This window comes from Aethina tumida, chromosome 1 (genome assembly GCF_024364675.1).
Source record: "Aethina tumida isolate Nest 87 chromosome 1, icAetTumi1.1, whole genome shotgun sequence".
In the NCBI taxonomy this organism is placed as follows: Eukaryota; Metazoa; Arthropoda; class Insecta; order Coleoptera; family Nitidulidae; genus Aethina; species Aethina tumida.
The window spans coordinates 74263027-74282208 of record NC_065435.1 but is presented as its reverse complement, the minus strand read 5'-3'; the positions used below and the strand labels follow the sequence as shown (position 1 = coordinate 74282208).

General features: G+C 34.7%; 8 protein-coding genes and 1 long non-coding RNA gene across 14 annotated transcripts; 4 read left to right on the top strand and 5 right to left on the bottom strand.

Annotated features, from left to right (window-relative positions):
* Nucleotides 1-291: 291 nt before the first annotated feature.
* On the bottom strand, nt 292-634 carry LOC126266586 (uncharacterized). The gene is made up of 3 exons (XM_049970892.1): nt 537-634; nt 399-488; nt 292-348 (listed from the first exon to the last, which is right to left on the bottom strand). The coding sequence occupies exons 1-3, from the start codon at nt 627-629 to the stop codon at nt 292-294; spliced, it is 240 nt and encodes a 79-aa protein (XP_049826849.1). The 5' UTR covers nt 630-634.
* A 916-nt stretch (nt 635-1550) lies between these two features.
* On the top strand, nt 1551-1949 carry LOC109603697 (uncharacterized). The gene is made up of 3 exons (XR_002191834.2): nt 1551-1690; nt 1743-1803; nt 1857-1949. It is a non-coding gene; the product is annotated as an uncharacterized LOC109603697 (long non-coding RNA).
* Nucleotides 1950-2281: 332 nt separating this feature from the next.
* LOC109604081 (THO complex subunit 1) lies at nt 2282-4648 on the top strand. The gene is made up of 6 exons (XM_020020618.2): nt 2282-2415; nt 2472-3149; nt 3210-3418; nt 3474-3646; nt 3704-3815; nt 3870-4648. The coding sequence occupies exons 1-6, from the start codon at nt 2377-2379 to the stop codon at nt 4588-4590; spliced, it is 1932 nt and encodes a 643-aa protein (XP_019876177.1). The 5' UTR covers nt 2282-2376; the 3' UTR covers nt 4591-4648.
* Nucleotides 4604-6218, bottom strand: LOC109604092 (rRNA N6-adenosine-methyltransferase ZCCHC4). Its single transcript, XM_020020629.2, has 3 exons — nt 5130-6218; nt 4839-5070; nt 4604-4777 (listed from the first exon to the last, which is right to left on the bottom strand). Exons 1-3 carry the CDS (start codon nt 6113-6115, stop codon nt 4646-4648), a joined length of 1350 nt encoding a protein of 449 aa, XP_019876188.1. The 5' UTR covers nt 6116-6218; the 3' UTR covers nt 4604-4645.
* Nucleotides 6219-6249: 31 nt separating this feature from the next.
* LOC109603000 (PTS-dependent dihydroxyacetone kinase 1, dihydroxyacetone-binding subunit DhaK-like) lies at nt 6250-8374 on the bottom strand. Its single transcript, XM_049961763.1, has 6 exons — nt 8038-8374; nt 7552-7989; nt 7174-7497; nt 6911-7123; nt 6589-6859; nt 6250-6531 (listed from the first exon to the last, which is right to left on the bottom strand). The coding sequence occupies exons 1-6, from the start codon at nt 8294-8296 to the stop codon at nt 6294-6296; spliced, it is 1743 nt and encodes a 580-aa protein (XP_049817720.1). The 5' UTR covers nt 8297-8374; the 3' UTR covers nt 6250-6293.
* A 74-nt stretch (nt 8375-8448) lies between these two features.
* On the bottom strand, nt 8449-9136 carry LOC109604364 (transcription factor MafK). The gene is made up of 2 exons (XM_020020888.2): nt 8951-9136; nt 8449-8899 (listed from the first exon to the last, which is right to left on the bottom strand). Exons 1-2 carry the CDS (start codon nt 8984-8986, stop codon nt 8534-8536), a joined length of 402 nt encoding a protein of 133 aa, XP_019876447.1. The 5' UTR covers nt 8987-9136; the 3' UTR covers nt 8449-8533.
* A 68-nt stretch (nt 9137-9204) lies between these two features.
* On the top strand, nt 9205-10022 carry LOC109604353 (uncharacterized). Its single transcript, XM_020020877.2, has 3 exons — nt 9205-9438; nt 9491-9699; nt 9748-10022. The coding sequence occupies exons 1-3, from the start codon at nt 9357-9359 to the stop codon at nt 9886-9888; spliced, it is 432 nt and encodes a 143-aa protein (XP_019876436.2). The 5' UTR covers nt 9205-9356; the 3' UTR covers nt 9889-10022.
* Nucleotides 10023-10246: 224 nt separating this feature from the next.
* Nucleotides 10247-12760, bottom strand: LOC109604343 (hepatocyte growth factor-regulated tyrosine kinase substrate). The gene is made up of 7 exons (XM_020020865.2): nt 12587-12760; nt 12449-12533; nt 12130-12394; nt 11566-12061; nt 11248-11515; nt 10798-11189; nt 10247-10746 (listed from the first exon to the last, which is right to left on the bottom strand). Exons 1-7 carry the CDS (start codon nt 12618-12620, stop codon nt 10343-10345), a joined length of 1944 nt encoding a protein of 647 aa, XP_019876424.1. The 5' UTR covers nt 12621-12760; the 3' UTR covers nt 10247-10342.
* A 704-nt stretch (nt 12761-13464) lies between these two features.
* Nucleotides 13465-18895, top strand: LOC109603173 (G protein-activated inward rectifier potassium channel 3). Of its 6 annotated transcripts, none has more exons than XR_007547075.1 (8): nt 13465-13678; nt 14759-15028; nt 17095-17291; nt 17347-17574; nt 17627-18081; nt 18136-18295; nt 18354-18511; nt 18563-18651. XR_007547075.1 is itself a non-coding variant. In XM_049961768.1 (8 exons), exons 2-7 carry the CDS (start codon nt 14793-14795, stop codon nt 18401-18403), a joined length of 1326 nt encoding a protein of 441 aa, XP_049817725.1. In that variant the 5' UTR covers nt 13465-13678; nt 14759-14792; the 3' UTR covers nt 18404-18432; nt 18563-18694. The 6 variants fall into 6 exon arrangements, 5 of the variants coding, with proteins under 5 accessions (XP_049817725.1, XP_049817724.1, XP_049817722.1 ...); XM_049961768.1 differs by having other exon boundaries at nt 18354-18432; nt 18563-18694; XM_049961767.1 differs by having other exon boundaries at nt 18354-18705.
* The last annotated feature ends 287 nt before the right edge of the window (nt 18896-19182 follow it).

The window sequence follows — 19182 nt, the reverse complement described above, 5'->3', positions numbered from 1 at the left end:
AGACCTTGACACTTTTGGTCCCGTTTCCCAGCCCAATTTACCATCTGACCCGCATCCCAAGTTTACTGACCTTACTCCATAAACAAGCCATCAATCTCGGCCTAGAAATCCGATCGTCAGTTGCAGGAAACGCGCATGTTCTCAGGAAAATCGTCTCGTTGCGTTGCAAGAGGAGCAAGCCAACATTCCTTGGGCTTCAACCAACTGTACTACGAGTTTATGAGGTTTATGTAAATGAAACGCAAAAAAAAAAAATCAATATATAATTATTTACAATCACTTTCGTATTAATTAAATGTTGTCGAACTGTAGAAACATCACCAAATATGTAACCAAAGCACCAGCAATCTAAAACGACAAGTTTTACTAGACAGTCAAATCGTACGGATTATTCTTACGGAACACACTAAAGTCCCATCTAGGAGGAAAATTCCAAACACCGAAAATTCGATTTTCTCGTGATGCATTTGCAAAATCACAGTGTTCACCTGAAAATACAACAATGAGTATTCAAAATGTAAAACCGCACTTCTTACATTTGTCCTTCCGTTTTCCTGCACTGCCAAGTCCTTAAGGGTTTCCATAACTTTTTCGCAATCACCCCTGATCATCAAACAAGGAATAACCATTTCGAAAAACGTGGTCACGTACAAAAAATTCAAAATGACGGTAATGCTGTTGAACAAATACTTATCCGTTAACATTTGACAAATTCTAAAGGAACTATAGAGAATCAGCACAAAAAAAGATGGTACAATGCACGAAATTTGCAAAGAAAAACCCTTGTTTAAAATAATGGCTTGGTCATATAATTGATCCATAATTATTCCAGATTCAACAATAAATTTATTCTTTTTCGAGCACAAACGTTGTACTGCTCTAAAATGTGTCTGCAGCATGTTAATGTAACTGCACCATTGGAAAACCATCGCGTACACAAATACAAGCGGTAAAGTGAACAGTAGATAATCCAAAACAGTTTTCAGGTTCAAATTATTAATGTTAATCACCCAAACATTTTGCAACACTATTTTAATTAAAATCCAAATTATGTGCCTATTACAGAATTTCCTGATTACTCTGTAGTCAATGTTGTGCCCCAAACGTTTCAATTTTTTATCAATTTCATCGGAAGTTTTTATGAACTTTTGCATGTGTGACGACCTAAAGTTCGTCCACAATAAGCAAACGAAAACCATGAGTATTCCGCAGTTATACTGAACGAATTGTATGGCTTTTGTAACAACTCCGTCCGATTCGTATATCGTATCAATTGTTTGCCTGTACAATCCACATAACATTACTATTAGGATATAAAAACACATTCTTAAATTATACAAATATTTCCAAATTTTACTGTTTGTTGATTTTCGTTTAAGACAGAATATTTCGAGGATGTTTGTGAGCAATACGAGGTTTTCTTCGACGCACATTTTCGACTGTTCGTATTGATTGTACAAGTGAATAATACCGGTAAATAATTAAGTGGACATTTAACTAATTGGAAAAACTGGCGTCAATCAGTGTATTGCCGTTCGATTAATCATGCGTGAACACAATTAGTTTTTTGACACTTTCTCTGAATGAAAGCGAGTTTTTTTTTACGAATTCCCTGAAATATATACGACAATTTCGTTCACATTTTCATTAATTCTTTCATATTCTCAGAACAATGCAGTTGCACAATTTTGTAAGTTTAAATTTATTTAAATTAATTATGTATTTATCAAGTTTGATTGCAGATCACTGTTGTAGTCTGGATCATTTCTCTTTGCAGTGTTTTGTGTTTGCCAAGTGAATATGGTTTGTAGTATTTTTAACTCATTCAGTGACAGAAACTTTAAAATAATTTGTAGGAGAAGTTCGTGGTAAAAGAGAAGGACATCATGGAGTTACAGGACCAGTTCATACCTTTGTGAAAACCGACAAACACGCCAATTTTAAATGGGGTGTAAGACATCATGTCGGTCATCATTATGCTGGTAGAAAATAATTTTATTCAATTAATTTTTTAATAAAACTTTTATCTATATACCATTTGTTTGTTATTTAAATAACCCATTTAGATTTTGAAGTGCTTATATTTAAAATTCTATGACGTCTATAATACGTTAGTATAAAAAATTTATTAAATTTTTAATTTTCCATTTATTATAATTAAAATTTTTATAGGAAATAAGAATTATAATTATTAAAAGTAAAGGAGATAAAAAAACAAGAGCGTATATTTAAAAATCTAGTGACTTTTTAGTGATTTTAATCATAAATATGGGTTACCAACGTAGATATAAACATAACCTTTCAAACTTTAGGTTATATTTACAATCAAACAAAACACTTTAATTTTCAATGTTTTGATCGTCTTAAAGTATAAAAATGGATGCCAATTTCGATACATTACGCATGGAATACTACGTAAGATATTTTAATCGAATACTATAAGTACTTTTCTCACATTGTTCAATCCTTAGCATGTATTGGAAAAATCATTCAAATCAAAAGATCTAAACATAATGGAAGACAAAGTTAAATCGATCAACCGAACCGATATGGATTTAAAAACGCCCTTGGATCAGACCTACAGGACCTACCTATTGAAACTTTTAGGAGAAGAAGTGCCAGTTGAAAAACTCAAGGAGTTCATCCAATTTTCTATAGATTCATGCCGGAGGGGCTTGAACGGTCCTACTTTGCCCGTCATTTTGCTTGCCGACATTTTCGAGGCGCTCACGTTGGATATGTGCAAGGAGATGTTTAATTTTGTTGAAAATAATGTGCATGTCTTGAAAGAGGAGTTGTTCTTCGGCGCATGCAAGAATCATTTGTTAAGGTTGTGTAATGATTTGTTGAGAAGGTTGTCCAGGTCGACCGCAACCGTTTTCTGTGGCAAAATTCTATTGTTTCTTGCAAAATTTTTCCCGTTTAGCGAACGATCTGGCTTAAATATTGTCAGTGAGTTTAATTTTGAGAATGTTACTGAATATTCTAAAGATGCCAGAGATGATGATTACAGTACTGAGATACAGGGTGAACAGAACAAAAATATTGTTATTGATTTTACATTTTACTGCAAGTTCTGGCAGTTGCAAGACTTTTTCAGGAACCCTACTCAATGTTATAATAAAATTGAATGGAAGCAGTTTTGTGCTGTAAGTTTTATATTGTATATTATTTAATCTTTATAATATTTAACATTATAATATTTTCAGCATTCTGCAAGTATTTTAAATACATTCCAAGGTATAAAACTGGATTATGTAAACATACAAGAGAACACAAATCAGGGATACTTTGCAAAATATTTAACTAGCCAAAAATTATTAGATTTGCAATTATATGATGTAAACTTCAGAAGATCAGTCCTCATACAATTCCTCATAGTATTTCAATATCTCACATCTTCAGTCAAGTTCAAATCGTAAGTTATAACCCTTTTCAATTTTATCTTAATTAATTAATTTTATTGTAACTAGGGACAGTCAAGAATTGAAGCAAGACCAGAAAGAGTGGATTCAAATACACACAGAAAAAGTGTACAATCTTCTGCGAGAAACACCACCAGATGGAGATAAATTTGCAGAAATCGCTAAGAAAATACTGAGCAGAGAAGAATTGTGGAATGCTTGGAAAAATGAAGGATGCCCTGGTAAATATTTCCTTTTATCTGTATTATAATCTTTATTTTAATTGTGTTAAATTGCAGAGTTGAAAAAAGTTTACGACATCTGCGAGAAACGCAAAAGCGAATCAGAGAGGCCACTTTTAGGAGACATTCTTAAAGAGGCCAATAAAGATGGTCGATTTTATATGGGAAGGTATATAACTTTACACTTTCAATGTGTTAAAACTAAATATAGTTTTATTTTCAGTGGAGAATTGACAAGACTTTGGAATCAGTGCCCAAACAATTTAGAAGCATGCAAATGCAGAGAAAGAGATTTTCTTCCTTCAATTGAAGAATACTTTGCGGATGCAATACTACAATTAGAATCGGGTACTCCAGTTAAAGATGAAGACAATCTTCTCAAAGATGGAAATTATGGTTGGAGGGCTTTGAGACTTTTGGCCAGAAAGAGTTCGCACTTCTTCACCTATAGTAACACAATCATGAATCCTTTGTCGTCGTATTTGGAGATGATGGTGCAGAAAATTGCCTCGGAAAAACCCGGAATCCAAGAGAATAATGAAAGTCAAAATGAAGCTGAATTAGAAGAGAGTCTGCTGAACGAAGAAGACCAAAACACGGAAGACCTAAAGCAGGACAACACTGAAGACTTCCTCGACGACAACAACCCAAGGACCGAAACAAAAGGAATGACCGATGCCCAGTTACAGTTGTTTAGCTCAAAAGTTGGTAAAGACTGGCAAAAATTGGCAGCGAAATTCGGTTTCAAACCGGACGAAATCGAGTGGCTAAAGAGCGAACATCCGACTGATGTAGATCAGGCAAGGCATTTGTTGAAATTATGGATCGACGAGGATGAGGATGCGTCTTTGGATAATCTGCTGTATATTTTGGAGGGACTAGAAATGAGTGAAGCTGCAGAAGCAGTCAGAACTGAACTAGGGAATATTATGGATACTAGTTAAATAATAAATGTACTTGTATTTTATTATAATTATTTAATAAAACACTCATTTAAATCTATTCAATTTTCCTTATTTTATTACATCTTTTAAATTTTAATCCTTTTTTCCTTTTGTTATTCAATTCTTCTCTGTCAATACTAGGACAATCCCTTTTTTTGTGGCCTGGTTTTTTACAATTAAAACATTCCTAAAATTAAAATTATTTTTATTCTATCTATTCTAGCAAATGGTTAAAGTGTATAGAATACCTTCATAAATAAAATTTCCCCACATTTGTGATCAGGAATTGCACATCTGTTACATTTTGTGCAATGTTTCCAAGAAGGTTTAACACATTTATTACATATATTACAGTGCAGATAGGTTCTCCCATCTTTACTTGTACAGCTGTTACATAATTTGCAATGTTTGTTTTCAACTGAAACCCATCTTTCACAATCTTCACAATAATTATAGTTATCCTTTGGTAACACAATTAATCTGAAATAAAATCAGCAGTAAATATTATACAATTTGGTACATTTCATTAACAATTTTACTTAGGACTAACATTGGTGAAAATTCGAACAGGTGAACCATATTTCCTTCCCTTAGGACCACTTTGAAACAATGGGTGATTGTCATACTCAACTTTGTAGTCCAACATACTGAAGTTTGGCAAACTATTTTTAATTTGAGGCTCCATAAAATATGGAAATATCCAAAACATAGACAAATCACCTTTCTTCCATTGTTTCCTAATGGTTGTAAAAGTTTGTGCCAAAGGTTCAATCCTCCCACCAAATGGGGGATCTGTAATCAATACTACATTGTCTCTTTGCATAAATTCATTATATACACTTCGTGCTTCCTTAAAAAAGAAATGATGGTTGAATGAATTGTACCAGCAAAATTTTAAAGTGCTATAAAAGTTATGATATCTGTCATCAATATCCAGAAGTAAACTATCCAGACTGTCCATATTTTTCCAGTTTGACTGGATGTATTCATGTATTCTGGGGGTTCCAATACACAAAACATTTTTGTAGTTTAATTTCTGTAAAATATCAACAAGTATTTCCACAGAGGATTGAGCAAAGAGAAACTGCGCCTCTTTTTTGGCATCATCTAAAGGTGGTAAAATTTCTGAAGGATGTGTTAATTGATAGTCTGTTAAATTTGTTATAAAATTGTGTCCCATATGTTTACCAGCAGAAAAATCAAAAATATTGCAAGTGTGGCAATATATACTTTTGTTTCTTTGTACAGTTTGCACTTGAGTAAATTTCTCATACAATTTCCTGTGGTTAATATTTTTCAAAAATTTCTTCCTCTCCTGTTCCCACACTTCTTTTTTAATATCACTAATTTTATCTACATCGTTTTGATACACGAAAAATGAGCAATGTTTTCTATCTCTGCAAGCCGAACAAGCAAAAAAGTTCTTCTTTTCACCATCAACAAATTTAGAAAATAAAATTGTAGGTCCATGTGGACATTCTGGATGGGTTTTCAAGTCTTCTGTTATTACTTCTATTGCTGACATCGTTTACTTGAAGAATGACAACAAAATAATGTGGTTTTAAAGTAAGGTTAGGTTTATTTGAAAATTTTTCGTACAGTACTCTTTTCTAAAAATCGTACGGATAGATGGCGCGACTAAATTAATTTAAATACGTATATGTAGAAGTACTTTTAATTTAGAATAACATAAGCAAAAAAAATTATATCATTTGTAATTTAATGGCTTCATACACCGCCCGCATCCAAATTCCAACAGCGTGTGCACCAGGATCGGGATATTTTCCTTTGGCTGATCTGCGAATTGCCTCCTCGGCCCAAAAAATTCCGCTACCGAAGGCTTCCATAATTTCGCCCGTATTTTCGAACTCTTGCCGAGTGTGAATAGCACAGTCTAGCAAAGGGTCCAGCATTGTGCCCTGACCCCTTTCCACACAAGGTCTAAAATTAAAATACAAACAATTATATTAAATCTAAAATAATTCATTCAGTATTTACGATTTGAAACGTTTTATAGCCCGTTCGATGACTTTTAACCAAATTGTACCTTCTATAGACTCCGTGTCAGGTACTTTACTGAAAGCTATAGCAAGATTATGAAAAAGTATGGAGTATAAAGTTGCGACTGTTCCGCCAATTGTACTTTCGGATATATTTGCAAGATCTTCGAACAGTGCGAACGGATTTCTTAATGGTAAACTTTCAGTGTTGAGCCTCTGCAAAATTAGTTTTGCCGCTTTGGCCATTCTTGTTCCGATTGTACCATCAACTAAAAATTTTCAATATATACATTTAAATTATGAAAAATCGTACAACTTACTGATTTGCGTGTCGATAATGTTCATTTGTTCCTCACAGGAGATCAGCGCTTCGCAAGCGAAAGATATGCACATTTTCACAAGGGAAATTTGTTTATCCGTAAAATTCGGACCTAAGAAAACCTTTTCTATTCTAGGTTTTTTCTTTAGTTGACTCGGAATGTAATTATTGAAAGTCAGTTCAATCCCTTGTTGGTCTTGCATATGCACCCAAGCTGAAATTCATTTGTAACTCTTATAGTTTGACAATTTTTTACTTTCATACCTGGCGCATTAGTCGGTGCGTTCAGATACTCTAAAATTTTCTTGTCAAATACTTTCAAAACAGTTAAAGAAAGACCAGCAAAGTGTTTGGCATTTATATAACTGCCTGAGAAACATTTAATAACTTTAACTTGAATTGATTTTAAATCTTCAATTATTTGTTTAACCATTGTCCATTCTTCTTTTTTTGTGATTTCTCCCATATTACCCAAAAGAACAACCACTTCATCTTCAGGATTCAATTTTATTTTACTTTCTTTTATTATCATGTTCAACATTTCATGTGGGATAAAATCTAGTGTAACTGTTCTTTTTTCACCATCCTCTACAATAAAACAAATAAATTTAAAATTATACTATACACAATTAAAATAATTACCTGATCCTCCAGTAAATTCAACAGTATCTTGAGGCCATTCTTTCTTGCAAATACACTCTTCCTTGGTTTGTTTGGTGAAATCCTTTAAAGATACAGCAACTGTGCTCATATTATATGCAACCTTCTTACAATAGTAGTGTATAAAATTTAACAATTCTTTGTTTTCAGCCATTGCACCAGCAATTTTCTGTACTAATAAAACACCAGGCAGTGAAGATGTTTTAGGATTACGTAAACTTTTCTCCATACAAATGTCTGATACTAACAATAGTTTAATTCTAATTTTTTCTGCTTTCGCTTTTACAACTGCCAAATTGAAGTTGAGTTGTTCTTTAATGTTTCCCTGAATAATCACCAAAATACCATGCACGTGATTCACGTTCAGTTCTCGAATTGTTCTTAAGATCAATGATACTGAAGGTGCGGTCAAAACATCCCCTAAAATTGTAAATGTATACAAAAAACTGTGTAAAAATTAAGGTCTACCATGGACAGCAGCCATAAGCATCCCTTTCCCTACATATCCACTGAATAGGGGCTCAAAGCCTGAACAACAACCAGAAATAAGTTTTACCCCGTCAAAGGTGCTGTACTGTCTTTGAACGACGACATTGCCCACATCTAAAATCGCCAATTGTGGATACATTGCAGTAAATCCTGATAGACCTTCCGTAATTTCGTCATGATTAAAACCTTCAGTTCCATCATCCACGGTTGTAGTGGCGAGTGTCGTGGTGGTAGTCATTTTTATATTAGAGAGACAAAATAAATCAAATAAAAATATACGAGGCAGATTTAAATTTTGAGTCACATAACAATAATAAATGTGAAGTTAGAGGGAAAGGTTACGTTATGGAGCAACGGCGACATCTATTATTATTTTATTGAAACTCATACTATAAAAAAATATGTTTATTCTAAATTATCTTGTTTACAGTTAATATAATACTCTATAAATATGTACAAAAATAAATTTATGTAATTATAAATTTTCTAGTTCTGCAGGAATGGGAATCTTATTGTTAATGGCAAACTGTTTAAGTGCATCATATCTGTGTTTCATAGTAACCATTTCTTCTCTCATTTTGTTGACCTCTTCTTGCATACCCTCCATATCCCTCCATTCCTGCGTGCGTTCCGTCTCTAGTTCGTCCTTTTGCTCTATTCTCTTGATCCTACAAGAAGCTGCATAACCTCTGTTTTTCAGGGTCCTTCTTCTCTGTTTCATGCGAACGATGTCTTCCCGGGATAAACCTCTGAGTTTTAGTTGTCTGTTCAGGTCACGTACGGATATTGAGACCAATTCATCGTCTGAAATGTCTAGAATTGGTGATGGGGATAATGGTGCCTGAAATGTTTACCATTTTATTTTGGGTTATGTTCATGTTTTTTTACTTACGAATTTGCCCTCATTCTTTCGCTTCTCAGGCGGCATTTTAACTGTATAATGGAGCGTTAGGTTTTTGGTATTTGCGTCTTTGTAGATCAGAAAATGCAAGTCATCCTCTTAATTATTTATTTTGAAGCGTACGTCACGTTGTCCAACGTTGCCATATTGTTCATGAACTTCTTAAAATAATTCAATATTAATACTCAACTGTAAGAATTAAATTATAAACTGTCACTGATAATGGTTACTTCTACTTATTGTTTACGCTAATAGTTAACTTAATTCGATTATTTTGTAAACAAGAGAATGACAATTGAGACATGGCAACTTGGGTAACAATAAATAAATATATCGTTTGGCGTATATTTCAAAAAGTCAATCAAATTCAAAACGTAACTCAAAATTCTCAGCATAAATGGCTACATCGGAGTGTGAACAGTTCAGATGCGCCCTAAAAGATATCGCCAATCATGTTCACTTCATCTTAAGTCCTTATGGTAAAATCTAACAATTGAATAATTCAAATTAAAAATTATTTTTGTTATTCAGATAGGGTAAGATGCGTAGAATGGTGTCGGAAATTAATTAATATCCCAGAAGACACGATTGAACAGTGTAAATTAAAGAATGAGTACGTGCAATTGTTGAGAATTCAAGTCAGGAATAGATTTTTGCATGGACCCTTCGCCAAACCTCCTTGCGAAAATGAAAATGTTAAACCCTTAGCCGAAGCTTTAGGACAATTATTAGCCCAAAATGTAACTAATTATATGGTACAAATTATATATATTATCTTGTCATTTCAGATACCGATTTTGCCCCCAAGTGGACCAATTCAGCCAGCATTGCATCACAAATCTCCTGACGGTAGAGCTTATGTTTCCGTAAAGCAGTTGCCCGGAGGTGGTGTGTTTTGTTACATGGCTGTAACTCCGGATTGTTCATAAAATTATATATACACACATTGGAATGATTTACTAAAGAATTGTGATGTGATTTCTGACTGTTAGAGAAAGGATGTAGTTTAAAACAAACTTGTTAATTTTGAATACTATTGACAAAATAAAGTTTTACACCTAAATATGCGTTTTATTATCAAACAGGATTGAAAATTAAAATGTTTTTAATTAAAAAATGTTTGTTTAGAATTAAACTTTTAAACAAAAATCATGTTTAGAAGCTATTAAATGGAGATATGTTTTTATATCGAAATTAAAACAGGTTTTCCTTATCCGTGCACTAAAAATATGTTTTTTTATAAAAAAATGTTGGTAACAACAGTATATTTAAGTAAAACAATCTGGGTAAGCTTGAAGTAAATATTATTTATTAATTCTTAATACATATCAGATTATACACGAATACATTAAAATAAAATAGCCATAATCCATCCATAAATTTTTAGTCAAAACTGATCAGTTCCCCAGTCTGTGCCTCTTCCTTTTTGATTTCACCGGGAGGAGAAAATTGCTGTACGTTCTGATTGGGAGGATTCGGAGCTGAGGTCTGTGCCATTGGCTGCATCGGTATCGGTTGGGGCGGCCCGTTCTGTTGCATATTCGGCGCCCCAGGCATCGGATGTTGGGATACGAATTGCTGCGTGGGAAACGCGGGCGGACCAGTCATCGGGTGACCCGGCATCTGTCCCGGATTGTGCATAGGATGCGGAGGTTGCTGCGGCGGCATGTTAGGCATTGGCATCGTTGGCGGCGGGAACTGATAGTTGTAGTTCATCGGCGCGTTAGGGTTTGGAGCTGGCGGTCCTTGTTGGTATTGTTGACCGTGAACCGGAGATCCGATATATCCTGAAATTTACCGATTTAATAAACGAAAAGTAGATAAAAAAACAATCTTACCTCCGTATTGGGATCCCATCAAGTATTGTTGTTTCTGTTGCTCCTGTCGCATGTGCATTTCCCTCTCCTGCTCTTGGATTCTTTGCAATGCCAGCTGCCTCTGGTATTGCAAGTATTCCTGTTTCTTTTTTCTCATAATTTCAAGCTTGTGTGCCATTTGCATCTGTCTCTGGCGTTCTGCCTCTTCTGCGGCACGACGCAATTTTTCCCTGTGTTCGTCGCGTAGCGCATCCAGGGCGGCACGTGCGTCTTTCATCTGCGTCAGTTTGTCCTGGAGTCGTTCGTAATGTAGTCTGTTATCGTCATGTTGTTGAATGTATCGTAATAGACGAGAATGCATCGCTGTTATATTCATAAATAAGGTCTGTACGCTTGTGTCATTTGCTATGGAACTGTAAACATTAAAATAAGTAAAAATTATTATGTAAAAAACGGTACGGAATTATTTACCGTCCTCTACTAGAATTACTCTTCATCCTGTTGATGAAAATTTCCACCTGCGACTTTAAGGTCTTGATAAACTCCTCCAAATCGTTATCAGATATGCCGTTTTCCTTAAGTTTCACTTCGACGTTCTGCGCAGGCGCAGTAGGACTCTGACTTTCATCGTTTAAATTCAAGGACTCCCAATATGAACGATTCATGTACCTCTCCAACTCCGGGTTGGACGGTTCATCAGCCGGCGAGGGATTTCTCTCAACCACTTTAGACTCAGAAACTAAAACAATCAATTCAATTTAATTGTTTAAGGCTGTTGTGAAAATTCACCTTTGGTGGTATTGTAAGCGTTGTGCAGAGTGGACGTAACCTTCATCTTTTCCTTCTCCTTGGCTTCAGCCTCGGACTGGCTCAATGCCAGCGCCAACTGCAAATCTTCCTCCTCCTTCAGCTCATCTTCACTTTTTCTCGGCGGCTCCTGTTTTTGCTGGGCCAACGAACTTTTCAGATATTCGGCAGGCAATTCATCCTTCTCCCTCTGACTGGTCGGCTTGGTGACTATAAGATAACATGTATCGCACACTCGTACCTCCTTCTCGATGCCGAACTTGGGTAGTGATATGGTTTTCTGGGAGCAATTACCGCAGAAAACTTGGCCACAGTTACGGCAATGGTGTTTACGATTGATGAGGGTGAACTGCACGCGGCAACGGTGGCACGAGTCCCCGTCCGCCCATTCGGGCGCGCTGTCCGCCGCGAACATGGCGTCCGATTCTCGCATTGCGGGCAACTTGAAATTTTCTGCCTTCAAGGTGTTCAGCAGTTCCTTTAATTGAATTAAATGCGTTATTGGATTAACTGTAATGTAAATAAATCAATAATGTTACTTCGTACCTTCAGATATGCGTGTTTGGCGTTCTTTCTCAGAGCAAAATTCCATGCTTGAATCAATTCTAAAAGTTTCTCTCTCACATTGTTGTGTGGAGTGGTTCTAACTAGTTCATAAAAGAAGTCACAGTTTGCTTTTGATGTCAGCTCCTCATGCACAATTGTACCGCAATTTTTGACCATGCTTTCCAGAACCATAAGAGCATACATCGCTGTGTGTGGGTTGTCTGATTGAAGCTTCTTTCTGATCGCTGTGAATGCGATTTTAGGTCTAGAATATGAGGTGATATAATTCCTAATATAATAATAATAATTTTTGTCTTACTGGACGTCATTTTGTCGGATCAAATCGCATATTTGTAAAATTGAGGGCCAATCTGCTTCCATAAGTAGGTGGCTTGTTGCTTTATCTATAAAAGTATCAAGTTTATACACAACACTGGTGAAATTATTTCGAACTTACCCAAACACTTTTCAAACGCCGAAACTCGAAACATTTTGCGGCTTTAAGAAATAAAATGCTGATTTTAATGGGAATGTTTTAAGGAGAGTGACTGTTTTTATCAAATGAAATGAGTCATGTATTTTAGAACAGCTGATTTTGAAGTTTGTGACATCTGACGTTAGAACAGCCATATTGAAATTTCTCTTCCAGTTTTTTGATTGATTTTATGTATATTAAAGTCAAGTTTATTTCCTATTGCAAGTAATTTAAACAAAATGAAGTAATGAGCAAATTAAATATTTTAATTCGTTGTTTTTTATTTTAAATCAAAGAAATCTGTAAGTTTATTATTAGTTTTAAAAATATGCCATAGATGGCGAGACTACCATGTGATAATACGGGGGATGTTCGAAAAATTGTGGATGATTACTTTTGATGTTTTGTACAAATAACACATTTATTACGAGGTTTATTCGATATTTATGTTAAATATAATTTAAAACTCCGAATGACCCTGAATAAAATCAACTATATTGCGTTGGGGTCGCAAATGGGATAATTCGCTTGTTACAATTGGCTTAAAGTGTTTGAAGGGTCCTAAACGGACACATGCTTGAATTAAACTGAATTCACACTTGCCCAATTCGAAGACTGGTAACAATTTTTGATGAACCAGCCATAATTTACATTTATTAGAATAAAATATGTATATTATATAAAAATTGTTTAAATGAACTTAAGAAAAAGTAATTAACATAAACATTTTAAGTAGCAGTAGACGTTAATGAGTCCCAGTCGTAAACAATAGGAAGCGTTTAAGCTAATTCAAAACGACATTTTCCGCCGATTACCTTATATTGTTTTGTCCTTACTTCTAGTCTGTCAATTCAAAACACCGAAAACCTCAACTGAATCCGACTTTCATCCGCGTCGGGAAGATCCACGTGCCGATGTATGTAGAAAGTGGCGGAGAGCGCGGTGAAACCGCCGCATTTTAATCCATTCATCGCGTGCGAATCGATCTCGACTGGTTCTGTTTTGCTGCTGGTTCCTAGCTTGTGCTGACTCTAATATTTTGCTTGTTTGTTGTTGCTACGTGGTCTTGTTTTGGTGAGTTTTCTTGTTAGTTCCTATTGTTGAGGTTTAAAACTAACTATAGAATGGTGATGTGAAATATTTACAAGCGTGCTGTGGATATTTTATTATCCGGTAAATTGTTGTATGGATAAAATTTAATTGTAATTTTAGAAATGATCAGATAAAAAAGATTTCCAAAATGGACACATAAAATAGTGGTTTTAAATATAATTGCAATAGTATTTTCCACTTATCTAAACTTATCAAATTCTCGAGTATTCCTAATGTTTAATTCAACTAAATCATAGTCACACTATAAACATTAAACACTAAAATAACAACAACGCAACGTCATATATTTTGCATTTTATCTTGATACTTTAGATAAAACTTGTCAAGATCAAATCTTGTTGAGGTAAATGTATGTTAAGGCCTTTAAGTTCTCATATTTGCAATACAAATAATTCATATAATCATGACCCATTTACACAAGATCAAATTGTAACAGGTATTCACTGCAATTATTCATCTACTTTTATAAAAGATAAGATAAGAGCAAAATGTTGTAAAATAATTATTGTTGTTTGGCAATAATTTAATGTTTGGAAGTCCTTTTGTACAATAGTTGTATTCAACAGTCTAATGTCATTTAAAAAATGTCTCAATTATCCAATTAATCTAAAACGTTTGGCGAAAAGGTCCACGATAATTCAGTTAACTCGACTAAACAAGAACCGCAACTTGCAAAGCAGTGCGTAATATCTATCAATGACAAATCCACAAATTAATGTTAGAAAGTGCCATAAAAATTGTATTGTATTGAAATCATCAATTTAACAATTAAAACTCTCACAATTGGTAATTAATACGGATGCAAACAAGTCCATTTAATTAATTACTAATTGGACAAGCTTGATGGTTGTGATGGGATGATAAAATTCGTTGTTATTATAGAACAACCAACTGCAAACATATTTATTTCTAATAATTCCCATAACCGTAAATAACGTGATGTTATTTCATCCTCACAATTTACTATGCACACCTTAACCTTGACACTAGTAAAATACGCTGGAACTGGTTTCCGCAGAACTAATCCATCTTAAATTTCAGTAAACCATGCTGTGGTCGCGATGAAAAAGACGAAATGCCGTCGTCTCCGCCCGTGCAGAAGCTATTTTACAGACCGGGCACGATCGAGGAGCAAGAGGAAGATCTCACGATCTACGACGAGGGTAGATACCACATAAATGAGTCACCTCTTCTCAATCGCAATGGACAGCGGCTGCTTAACACGCCGACCACCACAAGCCTTGCGCGCATCTCCACGTGCAACAGCTCCATGTCGCACGTGCCGGGGGCTCTTCGACACGACAGCTCCAGGTAAAAAATGATGGAAATTAGACCAGCAATTTCGAGTTGTAAACAATCTTATCGGTGTTATCAGGTTTTTTAGATATGTTAATAAAAAATTTTAATTGTAATATAATTGTGAAAGGAGATTAATTTCAAGTAGCACAGATTTGTTAATGTTAAGTGTATAAATTGATTTGGGAGCGGTCATTTTTGTATAGAAAGGGTGTTTTCATATAAATAAAGCAAAAATTATTAGAATGGTGAGTCATAAATGATTATTATATTTATGTAAAATATGTTGGTTTTCAATCTCCGGCAAATTTTGTTAAAAATGCAATACCACAAGACAAGATTATTTTTCGCAATAATAATATTAGCAATTACTTTCTTACCAAATATTTGTGTCGCACCCAAGATAAAAAAATAATAAAATGATTTTCTTCTGAGAAAACCCCATGATTACAAATGATAAAGTCGGTATTTCGAAAATCACGGGACGAACAGACGCGGTGTTTAATTCGTGAGTGATTTATGCCGCCCCCTTTTTCTAGATAACGACACGCGTAACACGGTTTATCCGCTTAAAGCCCGCATCGTTTTCGGTCGCAACTCGCAAACAAAATCAGCGGATTTTAATAATTTATTATCGTTACACTGTCATCTTGTTAACACTTCGCGGTGGGATCGTTAAAATGATGTCGGACGGGATGGCAGGTTTCAGTTCGTCGTGATTTGTAAGTTAGCTGTTATGGTGCGTTTGCAAATGAACAATATGAATTCGGCGCAAGAAAGAAATTATGTTGTTGCGACGCCTGCCAGCCCATTTTTCGGCAATGGGAACGTTTCTCCGGGGGTTTACAGCTATAAAAGGTCTCCAGTAACTCCCAGTCCCAGCAGGTAAACAAATTAAGAAAATATGAAATTCACCTTTGTTTTTATTCCGTATGTAAACTAAGCAAGGAAGAAATTGCTTATTACCTTCGATTAAAATAACGCCAGTCGTATCGATCACTTTAGGACTCAGCAGTTTTGACAACAGACGATGTCATCAAAAAATAAAATATCAATAAATATAAAATATCATCAAAATGATATTCTTGTTGAAGTCTGCTTAACGTCGTCCACCGATGTCATTTCTTACTTAATAATAATATTTTATCACATAAATTATAAGATTATCATTTGTTTCGTTCGATGGCACATAGCTTGACTAAGCAAAAGTTTTCTTCTGATTGTCGAAAATTTGTAATGGATTGCATCAAAAGGTTCTTCCAAGTACGTTATTCGCATCCTGTCCGAAAGATGATGGTCAAAAATAATAGAAAGTGATGAGCAATACTTTCATTGTTCTGTTTGTTTATATTCATTTCAAATAATTTTTTTATAAAAAAAAAATAATTCCAACATATAATTATTATAAAATAAATCACAAATTGCTTATTTCTTCGTAACTTGTCTATGGTGTGGTTAGAAAAAGTGAATGACATCCTTATCGTCATTGTTGGTAGGGTAATGGAAAAAGTTATAAAAGCATAAATGATTTACAATTACAGTAAGTTCATACCTAAATCAAACAAAATCACGCAAAACACATGTGTATTCTTATTCAGCAAATATTTACAATTTAAAACAATATTAGATGTCAGTTAAGAAAAACAATTGTGACAAATAATTTACTACAGTTTTGCAAGCACAATGCAAACTTCCTGTCGTAAAACTTCACTACCATGTTCCCTTGTGGAACATAATTTAGTGCACAAGAATCGACATACAGTTTTGCATCTTCGAAAAAAAAAATGAGTTCGCGAAGACCTACAATTTTGTGGCTTTCTGAAAAAATTAAGGACTTCCAAAGGTAAAAACAGTTTGTTAACACCTGAATGATAACAAATTTATAATCGATTTCGGATTATGTATTAACGAGGGAAGCAAATGAATAATAATGATCGATATTTACCTAACTCATTTAAATTTTGTGTATCCTTGTGATGATTTGCCTAAACATTATAATTAATTGTTCCTTGTTCTTAAGTGTTAATGATTTCACATAGAAACAACAATGTTCGTACTAATAAATATTTTTGTTTTCTTAGGAAGTCATTTCGACCTAATGCGACGAGAAAAATGAGAAGAAGAGCTGTGTTTAAAAATGGTGATTGCAATATACTCCAATCACGAATATCGAGACGTCGACTTAGATTCCTACAGGACATTTTCACCACTCTCGTTGACTCCCAATGGAGATGGACGTTAACGATCTTTGCCATAGGTTTCTTAGGCTCTTGGCTAAGTAACTTGTTCTTTTACCTTCCACCCGTTTGGTTCTACTAACATTTATTTCGTAGTCTTCGCCTTGATTTGGTGGTTAATTGCCTTCACGCACGGTGACTTGGAACCTGATCATCTCCCACCAGATCCAGAAAATTGGACCCCATGTGTTCTGAACATTCACGGTTTTACTTCGTGTTTTCTGTTCAGTATCGAGACTCAGCACACTATCGGTTACGGTGTGAGGACTACCACTGAGGAATGTCCCGAAGCTATTTTCATAATGTGCCTTCAAAGTATTGCAGGTGAAATTGTAGCGGTCTGTAAATGTAACGAGTATTAAAAATGTGGTTATAGGTATGATGATTCAAGCCTTTATGGTGGGAATTGTTTTTGCAAAAATGACCAGACCAAAGTTGCGTACCCAAACATTGCTATTTTCGAGAAATGCCGTGATTTGCCAAAGGGACGGTCACTTATGCTTGATGTTCCGAGTTGGAGACATGAGAAAAAGTCATATAATAGGGGCAAGTATAAGAGCCCAGTTGATAAGAGCTAAGAAAACCAAAGAAGGCGAGATGCTGAACAACTTCACAACCGAACTGGTGGTTAATGCTGATGGTGGCGACAGCAATCTGTTCTTCATCTGGCCGATGACGATTGTGCACAAAATTGACGATGAATCACCTTTTTATCATTTATCCGCAAGCGATATGTTACAGGAACGGTTTGAAATCGTCGTGATTTTGGAAGGAACGATCGAAAGTACCGGTCAAACTACTCAAGCTAGATCCAGTTATTTAGCCAGCGAAGTAAATATTATCTATTTTCAGTACCTCCACAAATAATTATAATAAACGTTTTAGATTCTTTGGGGACATAGATTTGAGCCTCTGGTTTGTTACAACAAAGATAGGCAGGGCTACGAAGTAAACTATTCGAAGTTCGACAACACTATGTCCGTAGATACTCCATTGTGCTCTGGTGCGGAGTTGCACGACTTTTACATGGCTCAAAATATGTCGGGTAAAAATTAATTCACAATGCTTGTAACGATTTACACGCGCTTTTTATGTATTTTTAGACACACCTGATTTAACACCTCCGAAACCCATGGAAGATGCACCTTCATGAGTAGAAATCATCAATCATACTAACCAAAAGTATTACTATAGTTAATTTATGTAGAACGATGCTTGTTTATTTATTTTTGTGACTGTATTTAGTGAGACTTTAACTTTTGTAAGGTTTATCGACTTCAACCAGCTGTTGTTGTAAAAGTGAATTTTTCAGAGAGCGAACACCAACAATACAGATTGTTGGATCCTCCGACTAGAAGTCCATTGCCACGTCAAATGATATCGGTCAATTCCAATCAGAATTTCACCCAAATCAACGAGGAAAACGAAGATGACGAAACTAGACCATTTCCAGTCGACTATTTGTAATTTTGTTACATGTATATAGTATATAAATATGATTCCACCACTTTCTTTTTTGAGGAAAGATTGTTGTGTGAGTGAATTGTACATATTTTGAAATGTATATTGTATATTAACTATAAATTAGATGAATGTTAAATTATGTTTTGTTCTGAAAGAATGAAATAAATTAGTATAATAGAAAAAAAAATGTTAATTAATTTTACCGTTTTGTCTATTTTTCAACAATATATGAATATGCAACCCAGTTTACATTATCAAATTTTAGATTAAATGAATGAATTTGTGAAGGTATTAGCATTTCAAAATGAACAGTTCTACAAAGACTCTACCAAACACTTTGCTTGCTTTACCAACTTGTTCCAGATGATTTTAGATAGTTGATCAAAGTTAACATTGGTTTGCCCTTAATAAATTAATTTTAAAGCTTTTGGTGTTCCTGATTAAAGATCAAAATTACCAGATCTAAAC

Excerpts from the sequence above, each read along its gene's own strand:
- LOC109604081 (XM_020020618.2), top strand. The coding sequence starts at position 2,377 with ATGGATGCCAATTTCGATACATTACGCATGGAATACTAC. Across the intron at positions 3,150-3,209 it reads AATGGAAGCAGTTTTGTGCT|CATTCTGCAAGTATTTTAAA; the intron begins GTAAGTTTTATA and ends TAATATTTTCAG. Across the intron at positions 3,816-3,869 it reads GGTCGATTTTATATGGGAAG|TGGAGAATTGACAAGACTTT; the intron begins GTATATAACTTT and ends TTTTATTTTCAG.
- LOC109604353 (XM_020020877.2), top strand. The coding sequence starts at position 9,357 with ATGGCTACATCGGAGTGTGAACAGTTCAGATGCGCCCTAAAAGATATC. Across the intron at positions 9,439-9,490 it reads CTTCATCTTAAGTCCTTATG|ATAGGGTAAGATGCGTAGAA; the intron begins GTAAAATCTAAC and ends TTTGTTATTCAG. Across the intron at positions 9,700-9,747 it reads GACAATTATTAGCCCAAAAT|ATACCGATTTTGCCCCCAAG; the intron begins GTAACTAATTAT and ends TTGTCATTTCAG.
- LOC109603173 (XM_049961765.1), top strand. The coding sequence starts at position 14,793 with ATGCCGTCGTCTCCGCCCGTGCAGAAGCTATTTTACAGACCGGGCACG. Across the intron at positions 17,292-17,346 it reads TTTCTTAGGCTCTTGGCTAA|TCTTCGCCTTGATTTGGTGG; the intron begins GTAACTTGTTCT and ends TTTATTTCGTAG. Across the intron at positions 17,575-17,626 it reads GTGCCTTCAAAGTATTGCAG|GTATGATGATTCAAGCCTTT; the intron begins GTGAAATTGTAG and ends ATGTGGTTATAG.
- LOC109604092 (XM_020020629.2), bottom strand. The coding sequence starts at position 6,115 with ATGTCAGCAATAGAAGTAATAACAGAAGACTTGAAAACCCATCCAGAA. Across the intron at positions 5,071-5,129 it reads TTCACCAATGTTAGTCCTAA|ATTAATTGTGTTACCAAAGG; the intron begins GTAAAATTGTTA and ends ATTTTATTTCAG. Across the intron at positions 4,778-4,838 it reads GGGAAATTTTATTTATGAAG|GAATGTTTTAATTGTAAAAA; the intron begins GTATTCTATACA and ends TTTTAATTTTAG.
- LOC109604343 (XM_020020865.2), bottom strand. The coding sequence starts at position 12,620 with ATGTTTCGAGTTTCGGCGTTTGAAAAGTGTTTGG. Across the intron at positions 12,395-12,448 it reads ATCCGACAAAATGACGTCCA|ACCTAAAATCGCATTCACAG; the intron begins GTAAGACAAAAA and ends CTCATATTCTAG. Across the intron at positions 12,062-12,129 it reads CCAAACACGCATATCTGAAG|GAACTGCTGAACACCTTGAA; the intron begins GTACGAAGTAAC and ends ATTCAATTAAAG.
- LOC126266586 (XM_049970892.1), bottom strand. The coding sequence starts at position 629 with ATGGTTATTCCTTGTTTGATGATCAGGGGTGATTGCGAAAAAGTTATG. Across the intron at positions 489-536 it reads AGGAAAACGGAAGGACAAAT|GTGAACACTGTGATTTTGCA; the intron begins GTAAGAAGTGCG and ends TTGTATTTTCAG. Across the intron at positions 349-398 it reads ATGGGACTTTAGTGTGTTCC|ATTGCTGGTGCTTTGGTTAC; the intron begins GTAAGAATAATC and ends TTGTCGTTTTAG.
- LOC109604364 (XM_020020888.2), bottom strand. The coding sequence starts at position 8,986 with ATGCCGCCTGAGAAGCGAAAGAATGAGGGCAAATTC. Across the intron at positions 8,900-8,950 it reads GAAAGAATGAGGGCAAATTC|GCACCATTATCCCCATCACC; the intron begins GTAAGTAAAAAA and ends TAAACATTTCAG.
- LOC109603000 (XM_049961763.1), bottom strand. The coding sequence starts at position 8,296 with ATGACTACCACCACGACACTCGCCACTACAACCGTGGATGATGGAACT. Across the intron at positions 7,124-7,173 it reads CGCACCGACTAATGCGCCAG|CTTGGGTGCATATGCAAGAC; the intron begins GTATGAAAGTAA and ends AATGAATTTCAG. Across the intron at positions 6,860-6,910 it reads CATTATCGACACGCAAATCA|TTGATGGTACAATCGGAACA; the intron begins GTAAGTTGTACG and ends GAAAATTTTTAG.